General features: G+C 37.5%; 2 protein-coding genes and 1 long non-coding RNA gene across 3 annotated transcripts in view; 2 read left to right on the top strand and 1 right to left on the bottom strand.

Annotated features, from left to right (window-relative positions):
* Positions 1-9685, top strand: part of LOC134677857 (lysosomal alpha-mannosidase-like) — an 82457-nt gene extending 72772 nt beyond the window's left edge. Inside the window, exons 31-32 of the mRNA XM_063536276.1 lie at positions 9302-9371; positions 9558-9685. Of these exons, the coding sequence (XP_063392346.1) occupies positions 9302-9371; positions 9558-9669 (182 nt within the window). The 3' untranslated portion in view covers positions 9670-9685. The remainder of the gene's footprint in view (positions 1-9301; positions 9372-9557) is intronic.
* A 1750-nt stretch (positions 9686-11435) lies between these two features.
* On the bottom strand, positions 11436-26999 carry LOC134677931 (vacuolar protein sorting-associated protein 37A-like). Its single transcript, XM_063536377.1, has 6 exons — positions 26878-26999; positions 26399-26734; positions 24967-25102; positions 23086-23279; positions 19070-19182; positions 11436-17113 (listed from the first exon to the last, which is right to left on the bottom strand). Exons 2-6 carry the CDS (start codon positions 26713-26715, stop codon positions 16992-16994), a joined length of 882 nt encoding a protein of 293 aa, XP_063392447.1. The 5' UTR covers positions 26716-26734; positions 26878-26999; the 3' UTR covers positions 11436-16991.
* LOC134677945 (uncharacterized) lies at positions 17342-17753 on the top strand. Its single transcript, XR_010100134.1, has 2 exons — positions 17342-17423; positions 17535-17753. It is a non-coding gene; the product is annotated as an uncharacterized LOC134677945 (long non-coding RNA).
* Positions 27000-27260: the final 261 nt, after the last annotated feature.

Here is a 27260-nt window from a genome sequence, read left to right as displayed (position 1 = left end):
TTTTACAGAATATTCCAACTATCTACCTATTTTACAGAATATTCCAACTATCTTTTTACAGAATATTCCAACTATCTTTTTACAGAATATTCCAACTATCTTTTTACAGAATATTCCAACTATCTATTTCACAGAATATTCCAACTATCTTTTTACAGAATATTCCAACTATCTTTTTACAGAATATTCCAACTATCTATTTTACAGAATATTCCAACTATCTTTTTACAGAATATTCTATCTTTTTACAGAATATTCCAATTATCTATTTTACAGAATATTCCAACTATCTATTTTACAGAATATTCCAACTATCTATTTTACAGAATATTCCAACTTGTGGAGTAGTTTCCTTGGAGGTGGGGCGTGCGGGATGAAGGCGAAATTAAATGCGTAGTACGTTGGCAGGAGTTTATTCCAGTCGGCGCTAACTAATTGCAATTATACTTAGACTAACAAACTACACTAACTGCCTAAGGCCGAACAGCGTCCTAAAGGACAGCAGTCGAACGCGAAGGTGTACTTCGAGATTTTCAACTATGCAGTCAAGTAGGGCCGGAAGGGTCCCAGAGGGTACGCAGTCCGTTCGCCTAAACGACTCCTAACTAATTCTCAACATTAACAATATTCGGTGTATCGGGTCCTTATTCTAGGAAAAATCTTAACACCGCCATGTAGGATTAGTATGCGCGCTGTACAGTGACATCTAGTGACAAGTTGGTAAACAGTTAAATTGTACGAACATGCGCGTTGTTTTTATGTATGTTAAACTATTTAGATACATTCGATATATTTTTAGGAACATGTTACATGATGTTCTGTATTTTTTACAGGTTTCAGAAACGAGATATGCTAGGCCTATTAACGCCATCTTTATGCAGATACGTGAACTATATATGTATGAATGTTCAAGATTACGTTAATCCAAATCTATACATTTGCTACGTTTTAGTAAAAATACAAGTGTTATGGAATGCTTGAAATCATAATTTTAAGACTCCAGGAACATTGGGTTTAAGAACAAAACATTGGGTACTAGTAGAGCCATCCTGTGAGGCTCAAGGAACTAAACATTGCCTAGGAACTGGAAGCTATCAAATTTACATTAATCTTAGTTTGCACATTCGTTATGTTTACATAAAAAACTAGGTAACACATGACACAAGTTACGCAAGGTTTTGGATTTTTAAAACTACGGGAAAGATAAAATATCGCTAATGTTTACATCGAAATCGAGGACTACTAGTGCCATCTAGTAGGCTCCATGTGAACTAACCATAGTTTATTGATATATTTGGGAAAGTTCGCGTTACAGTCTCCCCCTCTGGAACTGCAGACGACCCGGCGCGGTGACAGGAAAGTCTTCGTTGCGTTGAGGCCGTTGGGCGGACGTCCACTCGTGACTGCTAGTTCAGGGGTAGTCTTTAGGGGAACCCTCCCCCTCTTCGGTAAGACTGCACGTATCCTCATGACGTATTTATAGTCTGTTACCGACTCATTTATGCCGTTCCACCAAACGGCTGCAGCATCTTTCAGTATTAGAGGTAAACTCTGTAGTGCGTCGCTGTCGTTAATATTCCCGACGCGTTTGCAACACGTAGCCGCCGTCAGGAAAGTTTGCACGCAGGCTGGATCCCGTTTGCCGTCGTAGGAGAAAGTGGCCTTCGCGAAGGAACTATGTTTCACCGGAGACGGAGCAGGTCGTGCAGCACTGGTAATCGCTCCTAACAGCTGCTGGAACTGGCTGTCTGTCATACTGACCGCCATGCTATCTCTTTCCCGCAAGAATTTCGCTCTTCGACGTGTTACGACAGGCATAAACTCGTTGCGATGTCACGGCACGGCCCTCACGTTGTGCGCCAGATGTGGAGTAGTTTCCTTGGACAGGTGGGGCGTGAGACAGACAGATATATGTCCAAATTGACTAAATTAACGAATCTCCTACGGCCGAACAGCGTCCAAGACGTACAGCTGTCGTGCGCAAGGGGAACCGGGAAAACTCCTAATTTCTGATAAGATAGTCCGTCAAGGTCCCAGGGGGTACACAGGCCGTACAAATCTATCGCCTAGCTAATTCTCAACATTAACAATATTCGGTGTATCGGGTCCTTATTCTAGGAAAAATCTTAACACCGCCATGTAGGATTAGTATGCGCGCTGTACAGTGACATCTAGTGACAAGTTGGTAAACAGTTAAATTGTACGAACATGCGCGTTGTTTTTATGTATGTTAAACTATTTAGATACATTCGATATATTTTTAGGAACATGTTACATGATGTTCTGTATTTTTTACAGGTTTCAGAAACGAGATATGCTAGGCCTATTAACGCCATCTTTATGCAGATACGTGAACTATATATGTATGAATGTTCAAGATTACGTTAATCCAAATCTATACATTTGCTACGTTTTAGTAAAAATACAAGTGTTATGGAATGCTTGAAATCATAATTTTAAGACTCCAGGAACATTGGGTTTAAGAACAAAACATTGGGTACTAGTAGAGCCATCCTGTGAGGCTCAAGGAACTAAACATTGCCTAGGAACTGGAAGCTATCAAATTTACATTAATCTTAGTTTGCACATTCGTTATGTTTACATAAAAAACTAGGTAACACATGACACAAGTTACGCAAGGTTTTGGATTTTTAAAACTACGGGAAAGATAAAATATCGCTAATGTTTACATCGAAATCGAGGACTACTAGTGCCATCTAGTAGGCTCCATGTGAACTAACCATAGTTTATTGATATATTTGGGAAAGTTCGCGTTACAAACTATCTTTTTACAGAATATTCCAACTATCTATTTTACAGAATATTCCAACTACCTATTTTACAGAATATTCCAACTATCTATTTTACAGAATATTCCAACTATCTATTTTACAGAATATTCCAACTATCTATTTTTCAGATTTTTTCAACTAGGCATCTATAAGGGCCACGTGCACCATCCTACTATAGTTCGTTTTTTAGCATTAAAAAAAAGGTAAGCGATCTTGACATGTGTTTCAATTGCAAAACGCTTTTTTTTTTAAGTCAGTAATATTACTTATGAAAGTAGAAGAATATAAATTATCGTATTAGATTAACAATTGTTACATATTTGCCGTGACTTATTTTTAAAACGTGCTATTCAATTAAAAGACACATCAAGATTGTTTACCTTATTTCTAAAGCTAAAAAAATAAACTAGCCGGGGTTAAGCGGTTAAACCGTTAATCCAGTGTCAAATTGTATAACCATAGTAACTCCAGGTTTAACCGGATAATCCCGGGTTAGTGTAATGGTGCAAGTGGGCCTAAGTAGCTGCATTGTGTAACATCTGTGGCGCGTGGCGTCTCCATTGTCACTCCAACTACGAACCACAAGCACAGAATAAATAATAGTACTAGGTACAGAAGACTCACTCTCTAACAAAACGCGTCTGTCACGATCAGCACAGATATGGCCGCTAGGTGGCGACAGCGCCACGCGCGGCTTATGGCAAACCCCAAAATTGGGGTCGAACTGATGTACTTTTAGCTACCTGTAGCAAAGCGACGAAATCGCGGAGTGAGCCACGCCTGCCACAAGATTCTAAACTGAAAATCGTAATTCAAGCGTGTCTTGTATTTATGTAAAAATATGTAAATATGTAATAGTACATTTCGATGCTAGTGCGGAAGGTATGTCATTACTTCACGAGTACCGAGATATCTTGCCACGAGCCGCAGGCGAGTGGCAAGACTCGGGACGAGTGAAGAATGACATTTCCGCACGTGTATCGAACGACGTTTTTTAATACAGTTGCGAAAAAATAAGAAAAACATTGTTAATCGTACACTAAACAAAAGTGGTAACAGTGACAGCTCGGTTAGACGTCGTCTTTAAGTATGGGTCGTTCTACCGTTTCGTGCCGATTTGCCACTTTTTTGGAGTTTTTTTTTATTTTGAAGTTACAGTGTAGATTTTAATATTGTGGATGTGTATACGTATTGTGTATATTATTTTAAGAAAGGCACCTATATACTAGTTATACTTTTGGAAAACAAATAAGGAAAGTAATGAAGGCACAGATGGAAATGAAAAACTAAGGGAAGGTAATGAAACACGAATAGAAGTAAATGAAATTATTTTAAATATAAATTAACTTTATTGGTCAAAATCAAAGTGATAATATTTTAAACGATGGAACCATAAATAGCTTGGCTTTTAAAAAGTACATCTACCCTGTTGACCTGTTTAATATACAGTGAAACCTGGATAAGTGGGATCTCAAGGGACGAGCAAATTTGTCTCACTTAAGAGGTTTACCACTTACCCAGGCTCCCAATTAGCCAGGTACAAATAAATTTCTGTCTCATTTACAGAGGGTCCCATTAATAGAGGTGAGAATAGAGGATATAGTCTCAGTTATAGAGGTGGTTAATAAGGTATTTACTAATTATCTTTAAAAATAAGGTAAAATAATCCTTGTCCTTAAATATTTTTAAAGTCAGTTTAAATATTTCTTTGAATTTATTTTGAATGATTCTCCAAGGGATAGATATTTCAAAATTAAATTAAATTTGATACGGACTTCATTGCGTATTAGAAATTTAATAATTAAAAAAATATTTTTTCGTGTTAGGTATCAAAATTTCAGCTTTCGTTTCGATAGTTTTAACTACTTACATAAATTAACTAAATCAAACTTGAAGTTGTTTAGACACAATTAGGCAAATGCGGAATTTGTGGATAGACTAAGAGTTAGTAAGAATACGGAAATTGTTCAATGAAGTCCAAGTTAGAGAGGTCATAGATTGATGTTATCTCAGATACAGAAGTCAATTCCCTATACAATTCAAAAAAACAAATAGGAAAATGTAATCTTATAAATATAGTCTCAGTAAAAGAGGTAAAATACACTCTCGGTCTCAATTATAGAGGTAAATGTGACTATAAAATCACAACAACGAATCCCAGTTATAGAGGTTCGTTTTTTCTCAGTAACAGAGGTAATCAGTGCTAAAGTGTCGGGACCGCACCATGAGTCCCAGCTATAGAGGTTTCTCACTTATCCAGGTCCCACTTAACCAGGTTTCACTGTAATAACCTACTTTTTAACAATACTTTTTACGATGTTTCAGTATTTCTCTTCGGTCTCATTATTTGTCAGAACTAGAAACATATAATAATGAGATTTGTAATGTAAAAAACTGCTTACATAAATGAAATTAAAAAAGCTTAAATTATCTAGAACTTGCTATAAAAAAACAATCGTTAGTTTTGATATTATTCGGGAGAGAACTACGGCATAATATTAAACTTTCTAGTAGGTAAAGTGACTTAGCCGTCTTTGTAAAGAGCAGATGTTGTTTTTTTAAATAATAAAGTGGGCCAGATATTAGATTTAGGACACTACCATGATAAGCCGTTTCAAAGGGAACGGCGGGCCAAAGTAAAGCTGCAGGACAGCAGAGCTTGGAGACGAACAAATAGTTGTGTATTAAAAAGTAAACTAGCGGACCGCAGACACGATGTTGAGCTATAAAGCCGTTGGAGGTCGAAGAGCGTACTCTACGAAACATCAAAACCCTGTGTGGATAGAGGCCAAGGGCCGAGTACGCCCGAATAATCAAAATACTTATTATAAAAACAAACTCCATCGGGTTGTAGACTCAACAAGTCGCACTTTCGAGGAAAAATGCAAAGGTCAAGCCGCAGGAGGGTCCGAGATCACATTGGTTAAATTTCAAGCTCTCTTAGTTCTCAAGTTAGGTCTTCTATGGAAGCGCAACGTGATCAGACGGACTGGGCTTTCAGCGTTTATGCGGATCTCGGCCTTTGGCCTCACTTAGCGAAGTTCTGCACTCTTACAGATTGATGTTTGGCCTTGTACGGAAATGTGCCCCTATCTGAAGCTCCCCCGGGCCGTCGGCCTTGCTTTTTAATACATTCGGCTATTGGTTCTTGTTTGAGGTCAGCTCCACTGAAGCTCAGTCTTTGACCTCGCACGATTGTGCCCGCTGCCAATAGTTAAAAGAAATTTTGAACACCTCATGCGGAGCTCGCCTTTCGGCATCGCTTGCATTTCGGCATTGAAACAATTTAAGGTCTACTCTCCTGCGAAAGCTCGGCTTTCAGCCTTGCAGGAAGGCGCGCCACAATCGGACGCTCCGAGCTGCCTGCTCTTTCTTTGTGGAACTCGCAGAAAGGGGTGGGAATGGGACGCTCCTCTCCAGTTCTAGATGGTGTTGAACCATTGTTTCATGAACTTTCTGGATTTTTCTAAAGCTTGGCCTTTAAACGGTTACAAAGTTACAAGAAATTTCCCTGATACGGCCAACCCGTATTTTTAACTTAGCACAAGAAGAGGCTCCCGGGAGCAGATCTTTGTGAGACCCTCCTCACTAATATCTGCCCTCGAAGGGCTCGCTCTTGAGCTTTATTCCAGGACTATAAAAAGTTTTCAGTATGTTAATTAGCAGATAAGTTAGACATTAGAAGTTCCAATAGGTTCACCTGTCCAAAATGTTCCGCATTTATAAAATGTTGGAAATATGATGTATCTATCCGATATATTTACTATATTTGCCATGAAAAAAGATACTACTTACGCTTACGCGCCTATCTGCTTATTTATATGCAATATCCACAACCAACAGGATTCCCATGACATAGTGTCGGGTATAGGTAAGAAAGAACCTATACCCTGAAACTCTGTCAAACGGTCTAACGAAGTCGAAAGAATGGGACATACATACGTTTCAAAACATGAGAGTTATGATTTGAGAGCGTATGTGTGCATATAACTCTTGGGCTGTGGGCTAAAAACATAAAAAGGTATCACATCTGTCATACAAAATTATTGTTAATTTCCTTCCAAACTGGTTCATTTCCTTCACCCGAAAATATTGGAAGAAATGGAGAGGAATGAATTGGAGTGGAATGAACTTTCGACGGTTTTTTTAAATTTCTTTATCGTCTTTAAGGCTAGAATGTCATCAAGTAAAAGTAATGAAGATATGCCAAAATGCTAACAGATTATTAACAAGGTGATTTTTTTTTACAATATATAGCACCAAATTACTTAATGGATGGAAATGAGTAGTAACTGTGACAAAGTGCCTTTCCGGTGAGGAGAACCAAAATTACTCGTAAATCAAGAGCGCGAAACCTCCTTCGTTGACGTATTGCGGTAGACTAAGGTAGTAAAAACACGTAGCAATCACAGGTATTCGTGAATAAAGGCGCGTTTAGATTTGGCGTGAGTGGCAATTTTTTAGAGTGAAAATGAAGTCTTTCGCGTGACAAAATTAAAAAGTGCGTTCTCTCTATGATAATTTAACTTTAAAAATACGTACCATGTACTATTATAATACTGATTATTTGCTTATTTATAAACAATAATGGAAAGTAGGGTTTATCTGCAAATAATAGTGTTTTTAAATTTTTGAACCCAATGGTACGCCATTTTATGTCGAGGGAAATGAATTTTTCGCATGTTTTTAATTTTTATTTAATAGATCATTAGATTTAGCTAAATTCCAAAATTGGCGCATTTTCCGTACCACATAAACATACCTTTTAAAAATAACCACATATAAAAAAATTTAATTTTAAGGCTTGATGTGGGCTCGGACACCAAATCGGGACGAAACGGTAGAACGACCCGTATATTTTATCTATGGGCGTTTGGCAGCTATTCCGTTCCATTCAGTCAACTTATTAAGAACGGAATTTTCAATATTGAATATTAAAAAATAAACGTGTTATAATGATGAAGAGGTAAGTAATTAAATGTGAAATATGTAATATTTTTCGTATTCTTACATTAACGGTAGGTTTTTATGCTGATTACGACGTTTAAAGGAAACTAATATTAACACTCATCTCATCAATAAGTAGTCGTGAATTGGAACAAGTATAAATTTAAAAAAATTGGAAAAGTAAAAAGCACTAGTTCGAGATAACCAACTTTCCGCACGCTAAACAGCTACGTAAAGTAGCACTTTTTGAGCAACTGTATTAAAAAAGTACTTTTTACAGCTACAACAACAGCAACAGCAACAGCTACGTAAAGTAGCACTTTTTGAGCAACTGTATTAAAAAAGTACTTTTTAATACAGTTGCTCAAAAAGTGCTACTTTACGTAGCTGTTTAGCGTGCGGAAAGTTGGTTATCTCGAACTAGTGCTTTTTACTTTTCCAATTTTTTTAAATTTATACTTGTTCCAATTCACGACTACTTATTGATGAGATGAGTGTTAATATTAGTTTCCTTTAAACGTCGTAATCAGCATAAAAACCTACCGTTAATGTAAGAATACGAAAAATATTACATATTTCACATTTAATTACTTACCTCTTCATCATTATAACACGTTTATTTTTTAATATTCAATATTGAAAATTCCGTTCTTAATAAGTTGACTGAATGGAACGGAATAGCTGCCAAACGCCCATAGATAAAATATACTTAAAGACGACGTCTAACCGAGCTGTCACTGTTACCACTTTTGTTTAGTGTACGATTAACAATGTTTTTCTTATTTTTTCGCAACTGTATTAAAAAACGTCGTTCGATACACGTGCGGAAATGTCATTCTTCACTCGTCCCGAGTCTTGCCACTCGCCTGCGGCTCGTGGCAAGATATCTCGGTACTCGTGAAGTAATGACATACCTTCCGCACTAGCATCGAAATGTACTATTTCTAAATCGTAGGAGTAAAATTACCAATAAATAAATTATCTTAGCGTATTTATTTATAAAAATGAATTTACTATAGATGGTCAAGCAAATCTTGTCAGTAGAAAAAGGCGCGAAATTCAAATTTTCTATGAGATGCCATCCCTTCACGCCTACATTTTTCAAATTTGCCGCCTTTTTCTACTGACAAGATCTGCTTGACCAAGTATATTTTACAAACAAATTATTCCAGTGGCAACATTGTCTTACTTTTTTTGGTCACGGTTTATTTTCAACGCATTTATGCGTTAGAGGGAGCAAGTGATATTGCTATCTCATTCTACCGCATGACTGCGTCCCTTGGAGTGGCCGGCGCTGGCCCATCGTGTAGAGGAGCCATTACAAAGTAACCAACTCTTAGGGCCCTTACGCACTTGCGGCTGGCCGCTTAGGCGGTTCGATTGAGCGGCCAGCCGCCTGACGCGGTTGATATAGCCAGCCGCGATGAAACCGCGTTGCAAACGCGTTAAGCGGCTGGACCGCTCGGCATCTTGGGTCCATTAACAAAATGGACTTCGGTCCCCAGACAACACCCGCCTGGAGAGAGTATTCTCTGGCTTACATTTCCAAATATATGTTGTAGATGAGGACGCGAATATGGAACCAGCTCGAATGCGCACGCGACGCACAAGAGGAGCCAGAAGGAGAAAGAGGTACGTCGAAAGTTTCCATACATTACGTCATCGATTTTTGACCCCCCTCCCCTAAAATCAAAAAGCATGCTTCCAATGACCCCATTTCCTCATACTACCATCATCCGATGTCCAGACCCCCCCCCCCCCTAATTTGAAGTGACGTAATATGTGAATGCCCCTTGTAACTTTTGGACACGTTTTCAGAGCGATGGACCGCGCAGCCCTGACCCGGGAGGAGCCAGAATTCGTGGTCACTCTGCGCCCCACACAGATCCGTACTTTTGTGATACGCTTCGAGACTTCCAAACACTATTAGCTGAAGGTGCTGGAGGTGGGATACGGCGTTGCGTGAACAAGAGATTTCCTTCGGCAGGATTGGTCCTTAGGACCCAAGGATGGATTTAAGAAGTAAAGCCACCGAGATTTATGATGTAATTTTTTAGGGGGGGGGGGGGCTCTCAACTTGATCTTGATATCTGTAATTTAAGCTACTAGGCCTAGTTTAGTATCGTTTTCGTATAAATCGGGGATGCCGAATTCATTTATGATATCATAATGACACCATTCCGAAGTAAAAACACGTAAAATATGAAAAAAAAAATTTTTTTTTATTCCTCTTCACGCCTAAACCGCTAAACCCATTTAGTTAAGATTTGGTACAGAGATAATTTCAGTCCCAGGGAATAACATAGCATAACATACCGCATACCGCTGAACCGATTTAGATCAACATTTGGTATAGAGATATTTTGAGTCCCGGGGAAGAACATACATAGGATACTTTTTATTCAAAAAAAAATTTCTTAAAAGTGAAAAGGAAGGTGTAAGATTGTATGGGAAATCAATAACGGCTGAACCGATTAGATGAAATCTATGTTTACACCTTTGATTTAGTTGGAAATGATACTAAACTTAACATAGAACTTATACTTAAAAAAATATTAACCTCAGACGTCACCGACCCTTAAAACCCCCCCCACCCCCCACCTGCATCTAAAATCTGGGTGGCTCCACTTCTTAAATACATTTTAGGAACACAAAGATTGATTCTACCAAAGGAAATCTCTTATTCAGTGAACGCCGTATTTGACTTTTTTTTGGCTTGAGCACACTCCACTATATGTTATCTAGGCCATCGAGAAATATATACTTGGTCAAACAAATCTTGTCAGTATAAAAAGGCGGCAAATTTTAAAATGTAGGCGCGAAGGGATATCGTTTCTTAGAAAATTTGAATTTCGCGCCTTTTTCTACTGACAATATTTGCTTGACCATCTATAGTAAGATAAAGTGCTCACTCCATACCTCAGTTTTGGTACCAAAAATATTAGTATTTTCCATGGTATAATAATATACTCCGCCTGGTACTCTCTTCCCGTCTTTTCTAGGTCACCTGACTGACACAAGCCTACGTCATCATGCGACAGCGCTATATGATAATATGCGATAGCGCTATATATAGCGGCCATGTTATTCTGACGTATTGTTAAACTGATGTATGGAGTGAGCACTCTTGTCTTACCATATTTCTCTATTTCTAGACCAAAGAGAATACAGTGTTATAGAGGCGGGTCAAAGTAAATTATGTAGCCACTGTAAATTTACTGCCATCTATCGACAGAAGATGAAAATTGTTAGAACGCCATTTGACTTTGATCCTTATTCTTTCATATGTGTTCAGGAAAAAGTGAACAAATAAAATACATTTAAATATTACAAGTATAGTTTTATTGCACAATCCATGTTAAATACGTTATATAAATATAGGAAAAACATATATTAACCTAGAGAATACGTAACTGCAGTAAAACCATAGAGTTTAATATAAGTAACCAGTTCCATCAGTTTTCTAACGAAAACGCAAGTTATTTCGTGGGTGAATCATCTTTTACTTGTCACTAGTTGCCATGGTTACGGTCTCCTGGGTCACTCTTAAAATACTAGTTATTTCGTATTTAAATGAACCAAACTTGATTTTTTTGATAGTTATAAGGCCTTTCCATAATGGGACATCTACTAAGCACGTTTGTAGAACATGGTACAGCAGCTCTTCTAACAAACTATGCTACTATTTTTTTTTTTTTTTTTTTTTCGTCACCCTTGATGTCGTTGGCTTTGAAATACATATTCACGCGCTCCACATAAGTACTCCACTTGCCTGTCGAAACCTCGAACGCTTTTATTTTCCCCACTGACATCTTTAAACAACATCCAGCCAATTCTGCGTTTTAAAATCCAATCCTCGTTCGCCACTGAGATGTATGAACAAATGAAACACACACACGTCCGGTCACTTAGATATTTATTACGAGACTAAACTGCCTACAGAGGGCGCATCTGAATGCACCGCGATATGAGGATATGACAACTACCGTTAGGTTAAGTAGGTACATACATTACACTATTGTCTCCTGGCTGATGGGAACAAGAAATAGTTTAGCTTCAAGTAGCGGCATGTATCAGAACTGCTAGTCGACAATACTGCCGCCCTAAGCTAAAAGGCAGTTTTTCGACATTTTGCCAAAATGGACTTTTTGTGATATTCGTAATGTAGAGATGGAGACGCATCGACCACATTGGCCCGTTTTCCGATAAGTGGCTTAGTTTTCGAGAAAAATATCGTAAAAAGACCGTATTTGCACTAATTTTCGTTCGTTCCTAGTCTAAAAAGCGACTATTTGACAAAGCCAGGCTAAAACAACGTATATGCAGCTATACGTTTTTTTACGCTCTGGTTTGTGTAAAATCTTATCCACCATATCTAGCCTAAAATAACGTATAAGCCAAAAACTAGGCTAAAAATACGTAAAAGACGCTATACGCACTTTAAGATTAGGATCTTTAGCAAAATTTTAGATCTGATACTAGTCTAAAAAATCGTATAATATTTTTTTTTGTTTAAATGTCTCATACGCCATTTTAGCCTAGTATCACTTAACTTTTTTATGTCACCATAATAGTCTTTAGAAACGTATAACTATTATACGTTCTTCTTATTTTGTATGGACGTCGTATTAAACGCAAACAAACTTTTAAAATGGTTGAAAGTGCGTCTAACTAGTCTATAACGCAGTATATGCTCCAACCTTCGTCATGCTCCCCGCGCGCCGAAAGACACCTTTACGCTAAGTAAAAGCCGTCAGCCGCAAGCGCAGGCTTGTGGCTGCCGGAATGAGAGCGGAGGTGGCTTTTTGCGCGCGAAATGTTGACCGAACGCCAAGGTTAAAAAAATACTTTATTATTGCATTACCATCATATGTTATCAATAATATGTAGTGTTTACAATTAGTACCTTCGAGTATTATCATTTTTATCAAGGTATATACTTTAAAAATGCCTCGCAAATACTTCCGCTCGACAGCAAATACGTCTTTCTAGCGTAGTTTGTGATGGTAAAATTGTTCATACGTACTTTTCTACAGTAAACGTTTAAGTTTTATTTATTCATTGGACGGTTTGACTGCTTTTATTTAAATAAAATCAAATTGATATTACAGCTAATCGTATCGGGTTTAATTCCTTATAAGCCAAGTAGGTATTTGACATTATGAAGAGTTTAAATCTTATTGAAAAATGTTTTAAAGGGAAATTTAATGAGAATTCTTACGGGCAGTATAACATTTTCCGCCTAAGTATTTAGATAACCAGGACAAAGGACCATGGGCATCTTTGTATGGAACCTGGGTCCATCCGAAAACCAACTGAGAATTAAAGATAATATTATATACACATATATATAATATTTTACTTAAATGAAATACTTAAGTAGGTTTTATCTAGTTCATATCGCACCAATAGATTTCGATAAGAAATATGGTAAATTAATTACTGCAAATTATATTACGTTTTATTTATCATAGTATTTATATATTACAGTACTATCTATTACGTTTTATAAAAAAACAATATATATCTTAAAATAGGTTGGTATGTTTGTGTATTAGGTAATAGTTGTATGTTAAAATAGTCAAAGCTATGAGTTTGTAATCTAATAGAAAAATAATTTTATTGTGAATCTAATTTTTAATTACAACCGCTAAAAGGCGTTTTAGAATTAAATAAATGACAGAGTATGTGCAGGAATTAATACACTCGTATTAATTTTATTGCTAATGTAGACTACATAATTCGCTAACGTATTACCGTGCGATGAAATTCCATGCCTATTGATAACAAACTAAAATAAATATTAGAGATGCCACGAATTCAGTAAAACATTATGTATCTTTTGAGTTACGTGTATGCAAAAACTGGTCACCTACAAAGATAAATGTTTGCTAAGATTTAAGTCAGCAGCAAGCTGGGTTCTCCATACAACTGTAGTTACGCTCTCATTTTAAAATGATTAGCTAGATTGCTCTAAAACTTTGTACTCAGTAAAGGATAAGGTATATCTATGCCTGTAATTAATGTGTAGCTTCAGATACCATGTAAAAAAAAAACAGCGAAAATAAGTTTTTCATACAAAACTTATTTTTCCTCTACTTCATTAGTTTTGTTGGAATATAAACTAATTAGGTTCTGGCATAGATATACCTCATGTCATTGTATGTGCAATTTAGTACAATCCAACACGTTGTTTTAAAATGAGTACGAATCTCCGTTTTTATGGGAAGTAAAAATTCGGCTGAGCTTACTGCGGACTCTGTTAAGTTTCGTTGCTCATGCTCATTAGAAGTATATGTAATGTCATTAGTAGAGTCGAGTAAATCTAGTCTACTATACAAATAAAATCAGAAAGGCCGTACACTAAAAATTTGTTACATATTATGGGGCTATTCCCACTAGTTAGGTATCTACCGCCAAGTTGTTACCAGTGGTAACTACTGGGAATTTATATCCCACTTTTCTTCCCAGTAGCTACCACCAACTCAGTTTTGTGGTAACTACTGGGAACTTCTTTTTCCAGTAGTTACCACTGGTAAAAGGTGGGATTTTTTCCTAGTAGTTACCACCAACATTTTATTACAGTACAGTTTAAATGTTTGTTTATTATATGAACACAAAACACTGTACTACCAGGCTATTATTAAAAAAACAAGATCCAGCGATTATTTTTTGGATTATAATCTTTATTACCATACAAAATTAACACATAGATCGGGTTTTTCCCACTAATTACCATCAAGTTGTTACCAGTGGTAACTAATGAGATTTGTTTCCCAGTAGTTACCACTGGTAAAAGGTTGGATTTTATTCCTAGTAGTTACCACCAACATTTTGTTACAGTTCAATAGTAATAAAAACAGTATAAGTAGAATACTATAAATATAGAGGCTTTATTGAACCCTAACAAGATTGTAGTGGTAACTACTCCCATTAGTTACCACTGGTAACAACTTGATCGTAACTAGTGGGAATAACCCAATTTATATGTTAATTTTGTATGGTAATTGAGATTATAATCCAAAAAGTAATTGCTGGATCTCGTTTTTTTAATAATAGCCTACTAGTATGGCGGTTTTTGTTCGTATATAAATAAACATTTAAACTACGTGACTGTTTTTTATTCCCATTTCTTCCATAAATACTAATCTATAAAACCGTATATTCGGTGTTTTTGTTGGTATACGTTTCTTTACACTAGCACGCTAGTCGAAAATCTCGTCAAATTCATAATTTTTCCTAGTATACTAACCAAAAAGGCCGAATAGCTGCTATAGGGTCTTTTAACTTAGGATCTCAAGTGCGAATTATTCATTGGTACTAAGCAAAAAGGCAGCATGTGACATATACGGCGTTTTTACCTAGTTTCTACTTCGGAACTAAGTTAGAACGCCGCATAACGCATGTTTACCGCCTTCTTGACTAGTACGACCTACTCATTTTTAAGCTTAATACTAATTTAAAGTGTTTTTTATAAAATAAAAAATAAACTGAGCTGTTTAGAAACATACTATAAATACCTAAAATAAGTACATATATATACCTACCACATACAAAAAGAAAAAATCGAAAAAGTTTTACCGTTTCGTAGAAATTCAAGAAAGATGTTTGGGTTGGTTTTTTGCGATTATCTCGAAACTAGCTTTTGTCGAAAAACTGCCTTTTAGACTAGGACGGCAGAATAGATGTCGCGGCAAACAAAAACTCAACAATTTTCAGCTTATATTATAACCGGATTAACCAGAACACTATTTTCAACTCCTTCTAGTATAATTTTCAACGCCCTCTGCTTATAACTTTAGTTGTAAATTGTTTTAGTAGTACTAAAGAGAATAGATAGTATAGAGGGGTCCTGTCATAGTAAATTTTGTAGTCACTGTAAATTTACTGCCATCTATCGACACACGACTAAAACTCAAAATAAACACGTATAAAATTATCAAAATAGTGTATATAAATGGACCCATGTTCAATCACTGATATCTATGAGTTAAAATTGTTAAATATGAAACGATGTCGTCACACCATCTAGCCGAGAATAGGCCAAAGTTGTTTGCGCCATCTATCCGAGAATGACTTTATCTTGATTTCCGGGGCACGTTTTTTTCTTAGACTTTATTCATCTTATACGAAGTTACATATGTCTTTGGTAGTACATTACGCCAGTTGCGACACTTGTGACATCTGGTGACAGGAAGCGGTACTGATAGTTCCACTACTTGACGTTAGATGTCGACTATGAAATAACCCGCGTGTTGGTCAGAAAACTGATGTATGGATTTACCACTCTTTCATTACCTGCTTATACAGTATGTATCTGAACGAAAGGCAAAGAAAGAGACCCATTAATGTTTAGGTCATACTGAGCAACTTTTACTATGGGACCAACCCCGATATCGCGAAAGAAAACCGGCCAAGTGCGAGTCAGACTCGCGTTCCAAGGGTTCCGTACATTACTCCATTTTTGACAATGTCTTTTTTATATGTGAAACGCGAGTGAATTGCCTTTAAAAAACCCGAAGGGGCCGGATCAAAAACTAAGTAATTAAGTCCGACTCACGCTTGACTGTACATTTCCAATAGGTTTTCCTGTCATCTATAGGTAAAGACCCATTTTATGTATTTTTTCAAAATTTTAGACCCAGTAGTTTCGGAGATAAAGGGGGGGGGAATGGTAATTTTTTGCCTATTTTCTAGAATTACTTCTAAACTGTTAATTCTAAAATTATAAAAAAAATATGTCTGAGATTCTCACATTGAGCTCTTTCATTTGATATGTAACACGATATAGTTTGAAAAACTTTATTTTTTGATTTTTTCATTTACCCCCCAAAAGTGGCCCCCATGTTTAAAATTCATTTGTTTACGTTACAAGTCCGTCTTTTGGTCACAAACTTACATATTATTATGAGTATCAAATTTCAACTTAATTGGTTCAGTAGGTTCGGAGAAAATAGGCTGTGACAGACGGACAGACAGACAGACGGCACGGTGATCCTATAAGAGTTCCGTTTCTTTCCTTTTGAGGTACGGAACCCTAAAAATTGACTCTCCCATAGGAAATTTCAACATCAGACCATCAAAATGTATGAAACATCCAATTTTGTTTCGCGTTTTTCGGGGTTGGTCCCATAGTAAAAGTTGCTCAGTATGACCTAAACATTAATGGGTCTCTTTCTTGGCCTTCCTTTCTGATACATACTGTATCTCTCTATGGTACAAAGTTATGATATGAGATAGTTGTCAGCTGACCTAGGTGGCGCGGTGTAGCTGCGCGAGCTGGTGCGCGAGTCTCTCCTCGCGCGCTCGCCGAGCCTGCCCTCTGGCGCGCGTCTCCGCGAACTGTGAGATGAAACTCTCCACTGGCATCTTACCTGGTATAAAAAAAATAGTCTGACAAACCTTTGGTCACTATAGTTCGTTTTTTTTTAGCATTAGAAAGAACTTGCTTGCTTTTAATTGAAAAACGCTTTTTAAAAATCAAAAAATATTACTTTTGAAAGCAGAAGAATATAAAAGATCGTATTAGATTCATAATTGTTACATATTTGCCGTAACTTATTTTTAAAATGTGTTTTTCAATTAAAAGACACATCAAGATTTTAATTTTTAACAAGCAGAAACGTCTGCGAACGATGCTATTAAGCTTAGAATAAATTTAAAAGTGGAATCCAGAGGCCGTGAGTTCAAGTCTCACCCAAGACAGTAATTTTTCCACTTTTAAATTTATTCTAAGCTTAATAGCATCGTTCGCAGACGTTTCTGCTTGTTAAAAATTAAAATTAGTATGGGTAGCACATCGTAACTGGTGAATTTCCAATATGACTTGGAACTCCGGTAGCCGTTTAAGAAGTGTAACACTCTTACGGTATATGTCGCTAAGGGTCCCCTTGACCTATAATATGGTGGAAAGATTTGCTGGCTGGGGATGAGGTCTTGGTGGCTCAGATGGCAGAGCGCTGGAGTATCTATCCAGAGGCCGTGAGTTCAAGTCTCACCCAAGACAGTAATTTTTCCACTTTTAAATTTATTCACATCAAGATTGTTTACCTTATTTCTAATGCTAAAAAGAACGAACTCTAGAAAGAAGTTTGCAGAAGTGAAAACTCAATGACGTTGTAGCAGTTTTTCGATCAGGTCACGTGTCCGTCTTACGAAGCGTCTTACGTCTTACGCTGTCGCGAGTTTAACATTTATTCCCCATCACAAAAAGTGTACAGCGCCGCTAAAGAAGTTCTCACTTCTAAAAATACAGGGTAATTTTTGGGGTTGGTCCCATAGAAAACGTTGTTCAATATGACCTACCTAATCACCTCGCACAATATGGCTAATGGCCCAAAAATTACCCTGTATAGACGCGAAGGGTCAACTTGCATACAAAATTGGAGTTTGTGCCTTTTCCTAGTGACAAAGAGCTTAAGAGCTTGCACATATGAACAGCTGCCAGACGCTTGGATCCAGTAATAAGGATAGTATAGTAAACTACAGTACCGGCCAAAAATATATCACCTACAGGCTGTTTAGACGACAACATACTTATCTCTACATACATACATACAGTATACACGGTGTAACATGAGGAAACCGAATAATTTTAACCACGCATTTCTGAGGTCAAAAGAAGCAAAAAATTTAATATGAGTTTAGGTCAATTTCGCCAAAAAAAAATTTTTTTTTGTTTTGTTTTTTTTTCAATTTTTTGAATGTATTTGTACATAAAAAATAAATGTTATTGGTAAACTTGTCACTTAAAATTGATTTTTACATTTTTTTTTTCGTAGAACCTACTTTTTGCAAAGTGTTACCTACTTGTCACTTTTTGACATCTATCAATAAGGATATTTAGACTACGTCTCATAGCAGCAACATCACCATCAAAAAGGCCTTTTACACTACGTATACAATAAAAACTTGGTTTTTTTTTAATTAATAATATCTCTGAAACTGGGCGAGTTTCAAAAAAACTTTTACGACATTTTTGTCTCTAAATATGATCAGGAATACGCTGTTAAAATTATTCGGTTTACTCATGTTACACCGTGTATATACACATACATATAATCACGCCTATTTCCCGGAGGGGTAGGCAGAGACCACGGATTTCCACTTGCTGCGATCCTGACATACCTCTTTCGCTTCCTTCACATTCATAACATTCCTTATACACGCTCGCCGGTTTAGGGTCCTCTTGACCTGGCCTTTCTTCAGGATTTCCTCGATCTGATCAGAGAAAGTCCGCCGAGGTCTCTCACTTCCACTTCTCCCTTACACACTCTCTTTGTTAGCCTACCTATCTCTATCCTCTGTATAACTCCGTCTTTGTTACTCACCTAGTAGGAACTGTTCAGCGATGGCCTCGGCGTCCTCGTCTGCCTTCAAGGCGGCCGCTTTCAGGCAATCCCTGATGCGGTGTGGGTCATACTCTTCTGACAATTTCTGGTGTCTGTCACACAAACAAATAAGTATCATTTGAAAATATAAAATTATAATTAAATGCAATATTAAAAATTATTATTAAGGTGGTTCGCCTAGGTTACTCAAAACTTAACTCTCGCTAGATGGCACCACTTTTGCAAAATTTCAGGTTTTATTTTTTTGTGAAATGGTCATGGTATTTGTATACTTAAAAGTATGTTTCGCGCACTCTTTAAATAAATATTGAACAATTAAAGTAAACATTGAATACTTCATTGTGCAAAAACCACCTTTTTAATTCGACGGAGTGTTGCTGTCACGCTTTTTCCTAGTATTACTCACACATGCAAACAGTGTTTCCGTGATCCTTGTAGTAGACAATTTCACACAACGTAAGTAGGTATGTTGCATTGCAATAGCGTAACGGTATGTTCGTGGAAATAACTACGTGCAAGAGGATTGGGGTTCAAGACTGGTGCGAGTAGGTAATTTCTTTTTGTTTCTCCTTTGTGTTATCTTACCTTTAAACGAGCAATTATTATATATATGTTACTGTAAAAGCCCGAAGTACGGCAAAACCTAGGATTTACCGGTAAAACCTAGGTTTTACCGATGCCGATCGGTAAAAGCCCGAAATGTTAAATCTTACTAGTTTACTTCGGGCTTTTACCAACACCGATATGGTAAATCCTAGGTCTTACCACGGCAACCGGTAAAGTTTGAATCATGCACTGATTCTTGAGATTATTAGATGAAAAGTAGGTAGGTTTGGATCTCCCGGTTCTGCTGAAGGTGAAAGAGAACTCTACTAGCCTGCATCGTGGCTAGGCACCCAGGTTTAGGTATAGTTAACTTTAAAACCGAATCTGCAGCTGGCCACTTTATTGAGTAATAGAAACGCGTTCCGTATGTGTTTCGCTTTCCAGATGACCAGGGTGCCTAGCCAAGGTGCCAATGGTTTACGCTCCGTAGCGACTGAAGCGCAGCCGTGTCTGTCGCATTAATATGGCAGAGTGATAGAGAGAGGTATTACCCTAACGTTCGCTACGGAGCGAACGACTGGCATCATGGCTAGGCACCCAGATTTAGGTATAGTTAAGATTACCGCCGAATCTGCAGCTGGCCACTGTATTGAGTAATAGAAAAGCGTTCCGTATGTGTTTCGCTTTCCAGATGACCAGGGTGCCTAGCCAAGATGCCAATGGTGTACGCTCCGTAGCGAACGAAGCGCAACCGTGTCTGTCGCATTAATATGACAGAGTGATAGAGAGAGGTATTACCCTAACGTTCGCTACGGAGCGAACGACTGGCATCTTGGCTAGGCACCCAGATTTAGGTATAGTTAAGTTTGCCCGAATTTGCAACTGGCCACTGTATTGAGTAATAGAAACGCGTTCCGTATGTGTTTCGCTTTCCAGATGACCAGGGTGCCTAGCCAAGGTGCCAATGGTTTACGCTCCGTAGCGACCGAAGCGCAGCCGTGTCTGTCGCATTAATATGGCAGAGTGATAGAGACAGGTATTACCCTAACGTTCGCTACGGAGCGAACGACTGGCATCTTGGCTAGGCACACAGATTTAAACGCTTTTTAAAAATCAAAAAACTATTACTTATGAAAGCAGAAGAATATAAATGATCGTATTTGATTTATAATTGTTACATATTTGCCGTAACTTATTTTTAAAATGTGTTTTTCAATTAAAAGACACGTCAAGATTGTTTACCTTATTTCTAATGCTAAAAAAAACAAACTATAGTAATAATTGTGTTTTTCATTCATAGACAAAATCCATTATTTTATCCACAGGAAATTTTATATATCTCTTTTTTATTGCAGTCAGGATGTCCTGATTGTAAAAATAAGAGAGATTAGGTAGAGTATAATTTCTAATTTTCTTTGTCAAAAATAAACGAATACGTGTAGCCCATACCATACTTAATCAATCGATTTATGATAATAAGAAAAATTAAATAAAAATAAAAAAACAATACGAAATTTAGATGTAACAAAAATACAAAAAGTTATGTTCCAGCATACAATTGACTGGGGATCGAACCGGGAATCTTCCGTTTGTAAGCAAAAAAGCGACTGTTTGCATAACACGCCATGATAGTTCTTAGCTAAGCTGACGAACTTCGGGTACTTATTCTCGCTTAGGTCAATTAAGTACCTGTCAAACGTCAGTGTCAACAAAATTGCACTAAACATGACGGCACTCCAAATTCGCGCCGTGGTCAGCCCGGCAACGTCGGAAATGGTATGGCAACGTCGCAAATGTATCTGTACACGACATTTGTGACACACACATACGTAAAATTGATGAAAATTTAACTATGATTTTTGCATGATTTCTGTATGAAACATTGTTTTCCTGTTAATTTCGCGCAAACGAATATTCGAAGGAAGATAAATGCGGAAATATTTATGTACTAATAGTGTGTAGTTACTTAATGAGCTTTGATTGAATTTTGTATGAAAATCGAACCACCTTAATATAAAATTTAATGCATTATATATTGGGAGAGGATCGTGCGGCCAAAAGAGCTTATCTGGGGCGACCAACTGGGAGACGTCCGGTCGAAAGGCCTAGGTACCGAACTACCGATGGATCGACGAGGTCCAGAAAGACCTGTGTGGCATGCAAGCGGCTGAATGGCGTCAGATCGCACAGGAAAGGAGCGAATGGCGCAATCTAGTGTCGGAGGCCAAGATCCACTTCGGGTCGCTGAGCCAGCGAAGTAAGAAAGTAAGTAAGTAATTAAATGCAATATAAATTACTAAATGATGTGACCGAACAATAAGAGCTGGCGGCTACCCCGCACAACGTATCAGCATTGCGATACAGCGAGGAAATGCCGCCAGCATCCTTGGTACAATGTCTCAAGGGCCTATTCTAGATTTAAGCTAGTTATTAATTCCGTTTTTTAGTACCACTGTATATATATTGTATATAAATAAATGATTAAAAAAAACAACTCTGTATAATTTCGAAATACATATTAATAATAATAAAATACATTAAAATTCAAAAATAAAACACCGATCAACAAAAAAATTTATTTTGACTCAAAAATAATTATGTACCCCAGATATGTAAGTAGGTACATAATATTTCATTCATAATATAATAATGTATGTTCCCATTAGCTGTATCGTATTGGCATGTAATTTTTTTACTTATATTATGTCAATAAAAGATTGTCAATAATGGTATGTACTAGGTACAGTAGGTTCACTCTCTAACAAAACGCGTCTTTTACGTCAGATATGACATATGACCGCAAGGTGACGCAAGCGCGAACAGGCTTCCGTTCTGTAGCGGTGCGTGGCTGCTAGCTAACTCCCTACGGAGATATAGCTTTTTTTCACAATCTATAACTCCCGCGGGAACAATATAGGCCTTTGTCCTTCAGTACACCTGCATGAAATAACGTATTTTTGGAGCAAGTGTGATGAAAAGTACATTACACGTTACAGCCGTCTGGGCCTGGCTTAAAAGCTTGTAAAAATATCCTCACCTAGTATGTAGCTCCTCATAATTAATCTTCATCTGCACCAGCGTGGATATCCGGTCCACGACATCTGTCTTCATCTCGTCCAGTCTCTGCTGTTCCGCGATGTTGTCCCGGGCTATCCTCTCGATGCTGAGCATCAGTTCCTCCGTCTCCAGGTTCAAGGCCAGGAGTTGGGGCGTAGTTTCTAGAAGTCCTGCAAGAAGCCTCACCTAGCATGTAGCTCCTCATAGTTAATCTTCATCTGCACCAGCGCGGATATCCGGTCCACGACATCTGTCTTCATCTCGTCCAGTCTCTGCTGTTCCGCGATGTTGTCCCGGGCTATCCTCTCGATGCTGAGCATCAGTTCCTCCGTCTCCAGGTTCAAGGCCAGGAGTTGGGGCGTAGTTTCTAGAAGTCCTGCAAGAAGCCTCACCTAGCATGTAGCTCCTCATAGTTAATCTTCATCTGCACCAGCGCGGATATCCGGTCCACGACATCTGTCTTCATCTCGTCCAGTCTCTGCTGTTCCGCGATGTTGTCCCGGGCTATCCTCTCGATGCTGAGCATCAGCTCCTCCGTCTCCAGATTCAGAGCGAGGAGTTGTGGCGTTGTTTCTAGGAGTTTGTCCTGTGAGAAGTTTTTGGGTGAAAAGTCTTTTTTAGGGTTCCGTACCCAAAGGGTAAAACGCGACCCTATTACTAAGACTCTGCTGTCCGTCCGTCCGTCCGTCCGTCTGTCACCAGGCTGTATCTCACGAACCGTGATAGCTAGACAGTTGAAATTTTCACAGATGATGTATTTCTGTTGCCGCTATAACAACAAATACTAAAAACAGAATAAAATAAAGATTTAAGTGGGGCTCCCATACAACAAACGTGATTTTTGACCGAAGTTAAGCAACGTCGGGCGGGGTCAGTACTTGAATCGGTGACCGTTTTTTTTGCCTTTTTTTGCATTATGGTACGGAACCCTTCGTGCGCGAGTCCGACTCGCACTTGCCCGGTTTTTTTTGTGCTTGGCAGATTAGAAACACTCATTGATAATGATTGACTCATTGATGATGATATATTTTAACATTAAAAACAACTGGAAATTATTGTCCTCAGTAGTTACCACTAAAATATTGTAATGTTTAATACTAATAAAAAGCCAAGAGATACAGTGAAGTAAGATTATTTTACGACAGGTGATTCAGTAATCTGTGTGTAAAAATGAATCTTAATTTTTTTGGGTTTCGAATAGTGATGCACCGGATATCCGGTTACTATCCGGTATCCGGCCTATCCGTTCTTTAAATATCCGGCCGGATAACATTGCTTGATTTCGGAGTGAACAAAACTGGATTTAAGAAACAGTCACGGTCATAATCGTAGTCGTTTATTATTATAAATCAATTTATACAATCCACCGACTTGCACGTGCACTTATTTCGAACCTACAAATGAGTCCGCGCCAATGTTCACTAGGAAACAAGTCAAATTAAAATTAAATATAAATTAAATATCAAATTCTGCACAATGCGCGCCTGAAATACCGAAATGTAGGTATAGTTCCGCCGGCCGAATATTCGGCGGCCGGATACCGGATATCCGGTAGGGTTTCGAACCGAAAGGGTATACCCTAAGGGGTTATTAATGGGACCGTATTGTATTGCAGTTCGGGCGATTTTCCGCAATTCGCGATGAAATTACTAAGACTCCACTGTCTGTCTGTATGTCACCAGGCTGTATCTCACGAACCGTGATAGCTAGACAGTTGAAATCTTCACAGATGATGTATTTCTGTTGCCGCTATAACAACAAATACTAAAAACAGATTATAATAAATATTTAAATGGGGCGCCCATACAATAAACCGTTTCTTTTGTAAATGGTACGGAACCCTTCGTGCGCGAGTCCGACTCGCACATGTCCGGTTTTATTGCTTTCTATAAATATTAGATTAGAAATATATATCTGTCACCATCATCATACCAGCTTGGTTAGCATCTGGTCAGCATGTATATGGGAAGAAAATTGTGAAAGGTTACCTGCAAATTTTTATTTTTAACAAGCATAGTTCGGACAGGTGCGGACAGATGTGAACGATACTATTAAGCTTATAATAAATTTAAAAGTGAAAAAATTACTGTCTTGGGTGAGACTTGAACTCACGGCCTCTGGGTCGATACCCCAGCGCCTGCCATCTGAGCCACCAAGACCTCATCCCTAGCCAGCAAATCTTTCCACCATATTATAGTGCAAAGGGACCCTTAGCCGTGCGTTCAAGTCTCACCCAAGACAGTAATTTTTCCACTTTTAAATGTATTGGTTACCTGCAAGTCCGGGTTCTCCAGGATCTCATGCAGCTCTTCAATCGTCAACTCCCCGAGCTCAGGAAACAGGAGGGAGTGTGTGTGTGCGGGGCTGCTCTGTGACTCTTCTTCCACTGGCAGTGCTTTTTGGAGCTCCCTGTTAATGGGATGATATTAACCTCCTACGTTCGTTTTTTTTAGCATTAGAAAAAAGGTAAACAATCTTGATGTGTCTTTTAATTGAAAAACAAATTTTTAAAATAAGTCACGGCAAATATGTAACAATTATGAATCTAATACGGTCATTTATATTCTTCTGCTTTCATAAGTAATAGTTTTTGATTTTTAAAAAGCGTTTTTCAATTAAAAGACATGTCAAGATCGCTTACCTTCTTGCAAGTTCTTTCTAATGCTAAAAAAACGAACTATAAAGCCCAGCCATACCAATGAATAATCCATAATTTGCCACTGCAATTTGAACCTATAGTTTAAGAAACAAAAGTTGATTTTGCTTTTTATAAAAATTGAATGACGTAAAACAAATGCAACTCTGTTCCAATTGGATATGATTTAAATTTCAACTAATGGAATAAGTACTATAGGTAGGACCTTGGGTTTTACGAGGAAGAAATATTCATGTGTAGTTTTTGGTGAGGGGAATATTTTACACTTTACACTATACTGCAAAACGTAATTCAAGACCAAAAAAAGTAAGAAATGTTGCCACTTTTTTACTAGCGCGTCTTGTATTTATGTACAAATAAATAAATAAAGGTACTTTTTTAAATAGTAGGAGTAAAATTACTAATGAATAAATTATCTTAGCGTGATTATTTATCAAAAGGAATTTACAATTTTAGAAACAAATTATTGCAATGGCAACATTGTCTCACTTTTTTTGGTCTTGAATTACGTTTTGCAGTTTAGCCAAAAAATTGGTATAATTTTGACAGTACTAAGCACATATGGAGCTTACTTTTTATTTTTTATTTATTTTTAGCCTTATTTCAGAAAAGGTACTTTTTTTAATACTATATCTACAGTTTTCCTTATTCTACATTCTACGGTAACTGCTTCTGTGTGCCTTTGGGCAAAGGCCTCCCCCAATCTTCTCCACTCTTCCCTATTATGAGCTAATCTGGACCATGTTTTTGTTTCTGTCCTTCCAGCCATGTCTTGGATTTCATCAGACCTTACTACGTCTTTTTAAATCAACGTTAGTAATTATTTAATAATAAACAACGTTACAAATACACAAACTCATGCCCAAACCAAGAAACCCGATGTATGGCAATGAGCTTATACAAAAAAAAAATGTTTAACTTTAACTACTGCAAGAGATAAAAATGCCATAATGTTAATTTTAAACATAACTTATATTTATTTTATTTTATTTATTATGTCACTAACAGAGTACATCAAACATGAAACATGACATAGGAATTGTACTTACCTAATAACAGCATGCACAACTCTCCCCAAATCCGAGTGCACAGTAAACTGGATCAGCCCCGGAGCCCCAACCACTTGACTTGAGTGCTCTGCCACCCACGGATGCACCACCGGAGGATTCACCAATATAACTGGCTTCTCATTAGGAAACTCTGGTCCTAATATCACGTTCAAGCTGAAATTCTTGCCATTTATTGTAAAATCTACTTTGTATTCCGTATTTTCCGTCACTTCTTGGACGTTGTCATTGAATATTTTTAAAGTATCGATTTGCCGTTTTCGTACGTCTTGCTCGTTATAATATTGCCGTGGCAGCATTGCTGCTACCTTATAGTTGCTGAAAAACGACATTTGTTACTTATTAAAGGCATTTATGGAGAAAAACGACGAGAAACATCGTTCATAGTACTTTTTATCGAGTGTAATTTGTAACTTTTCGTTTCGTATCATAATAATGCATTAGGTTTCGATATCTCTTACCAAGTTATGTATTGTTATTTAATCCCAATTTTTTTAAGAAACTGGTGTAAGTAGCGTTTACTTATTTGGAGTTTAAGGACAGATCAATAAAATAATAAATAGTGAACGTATTGAACACAGAAGGTAACCTGTGACAGATGACAGGTTACAGGACATTGACCGACGGGCGTTCGGATTTCTTCATGATTTCTTACATAAATATAATATAGTTACGCACCTTCGAGTCAAGGCCTGTTCACTTCCTAAGAAAGATATGTCCCCAAATAATTGCGCATGTGTGCGCCTGAAGCTTCTATGTGTGCGTTGGCCTCCGAGAAAAAGTTGAGAGTAATAAAAATAAAAACATTTTTCTACAGCAACATTGCTCCCAACTCTGATTTAAA

Source organism: Cydia fagiglandana, chromosome 27, assembly GCF_963556715.1.
Source record: "Cydia fagiglandana chromosome 27, ilCydFagi1.1, whole genome shotgun sequence".
NCBI lineage: Eukaryota > Metazoa > Arthropoda > Insecta > Lepidoptera > Tortricidae > Cydia > Cydia fagiglandana.
This window is presented reverse-complemented; position numbering and strand designations above follow the sequence as displayed.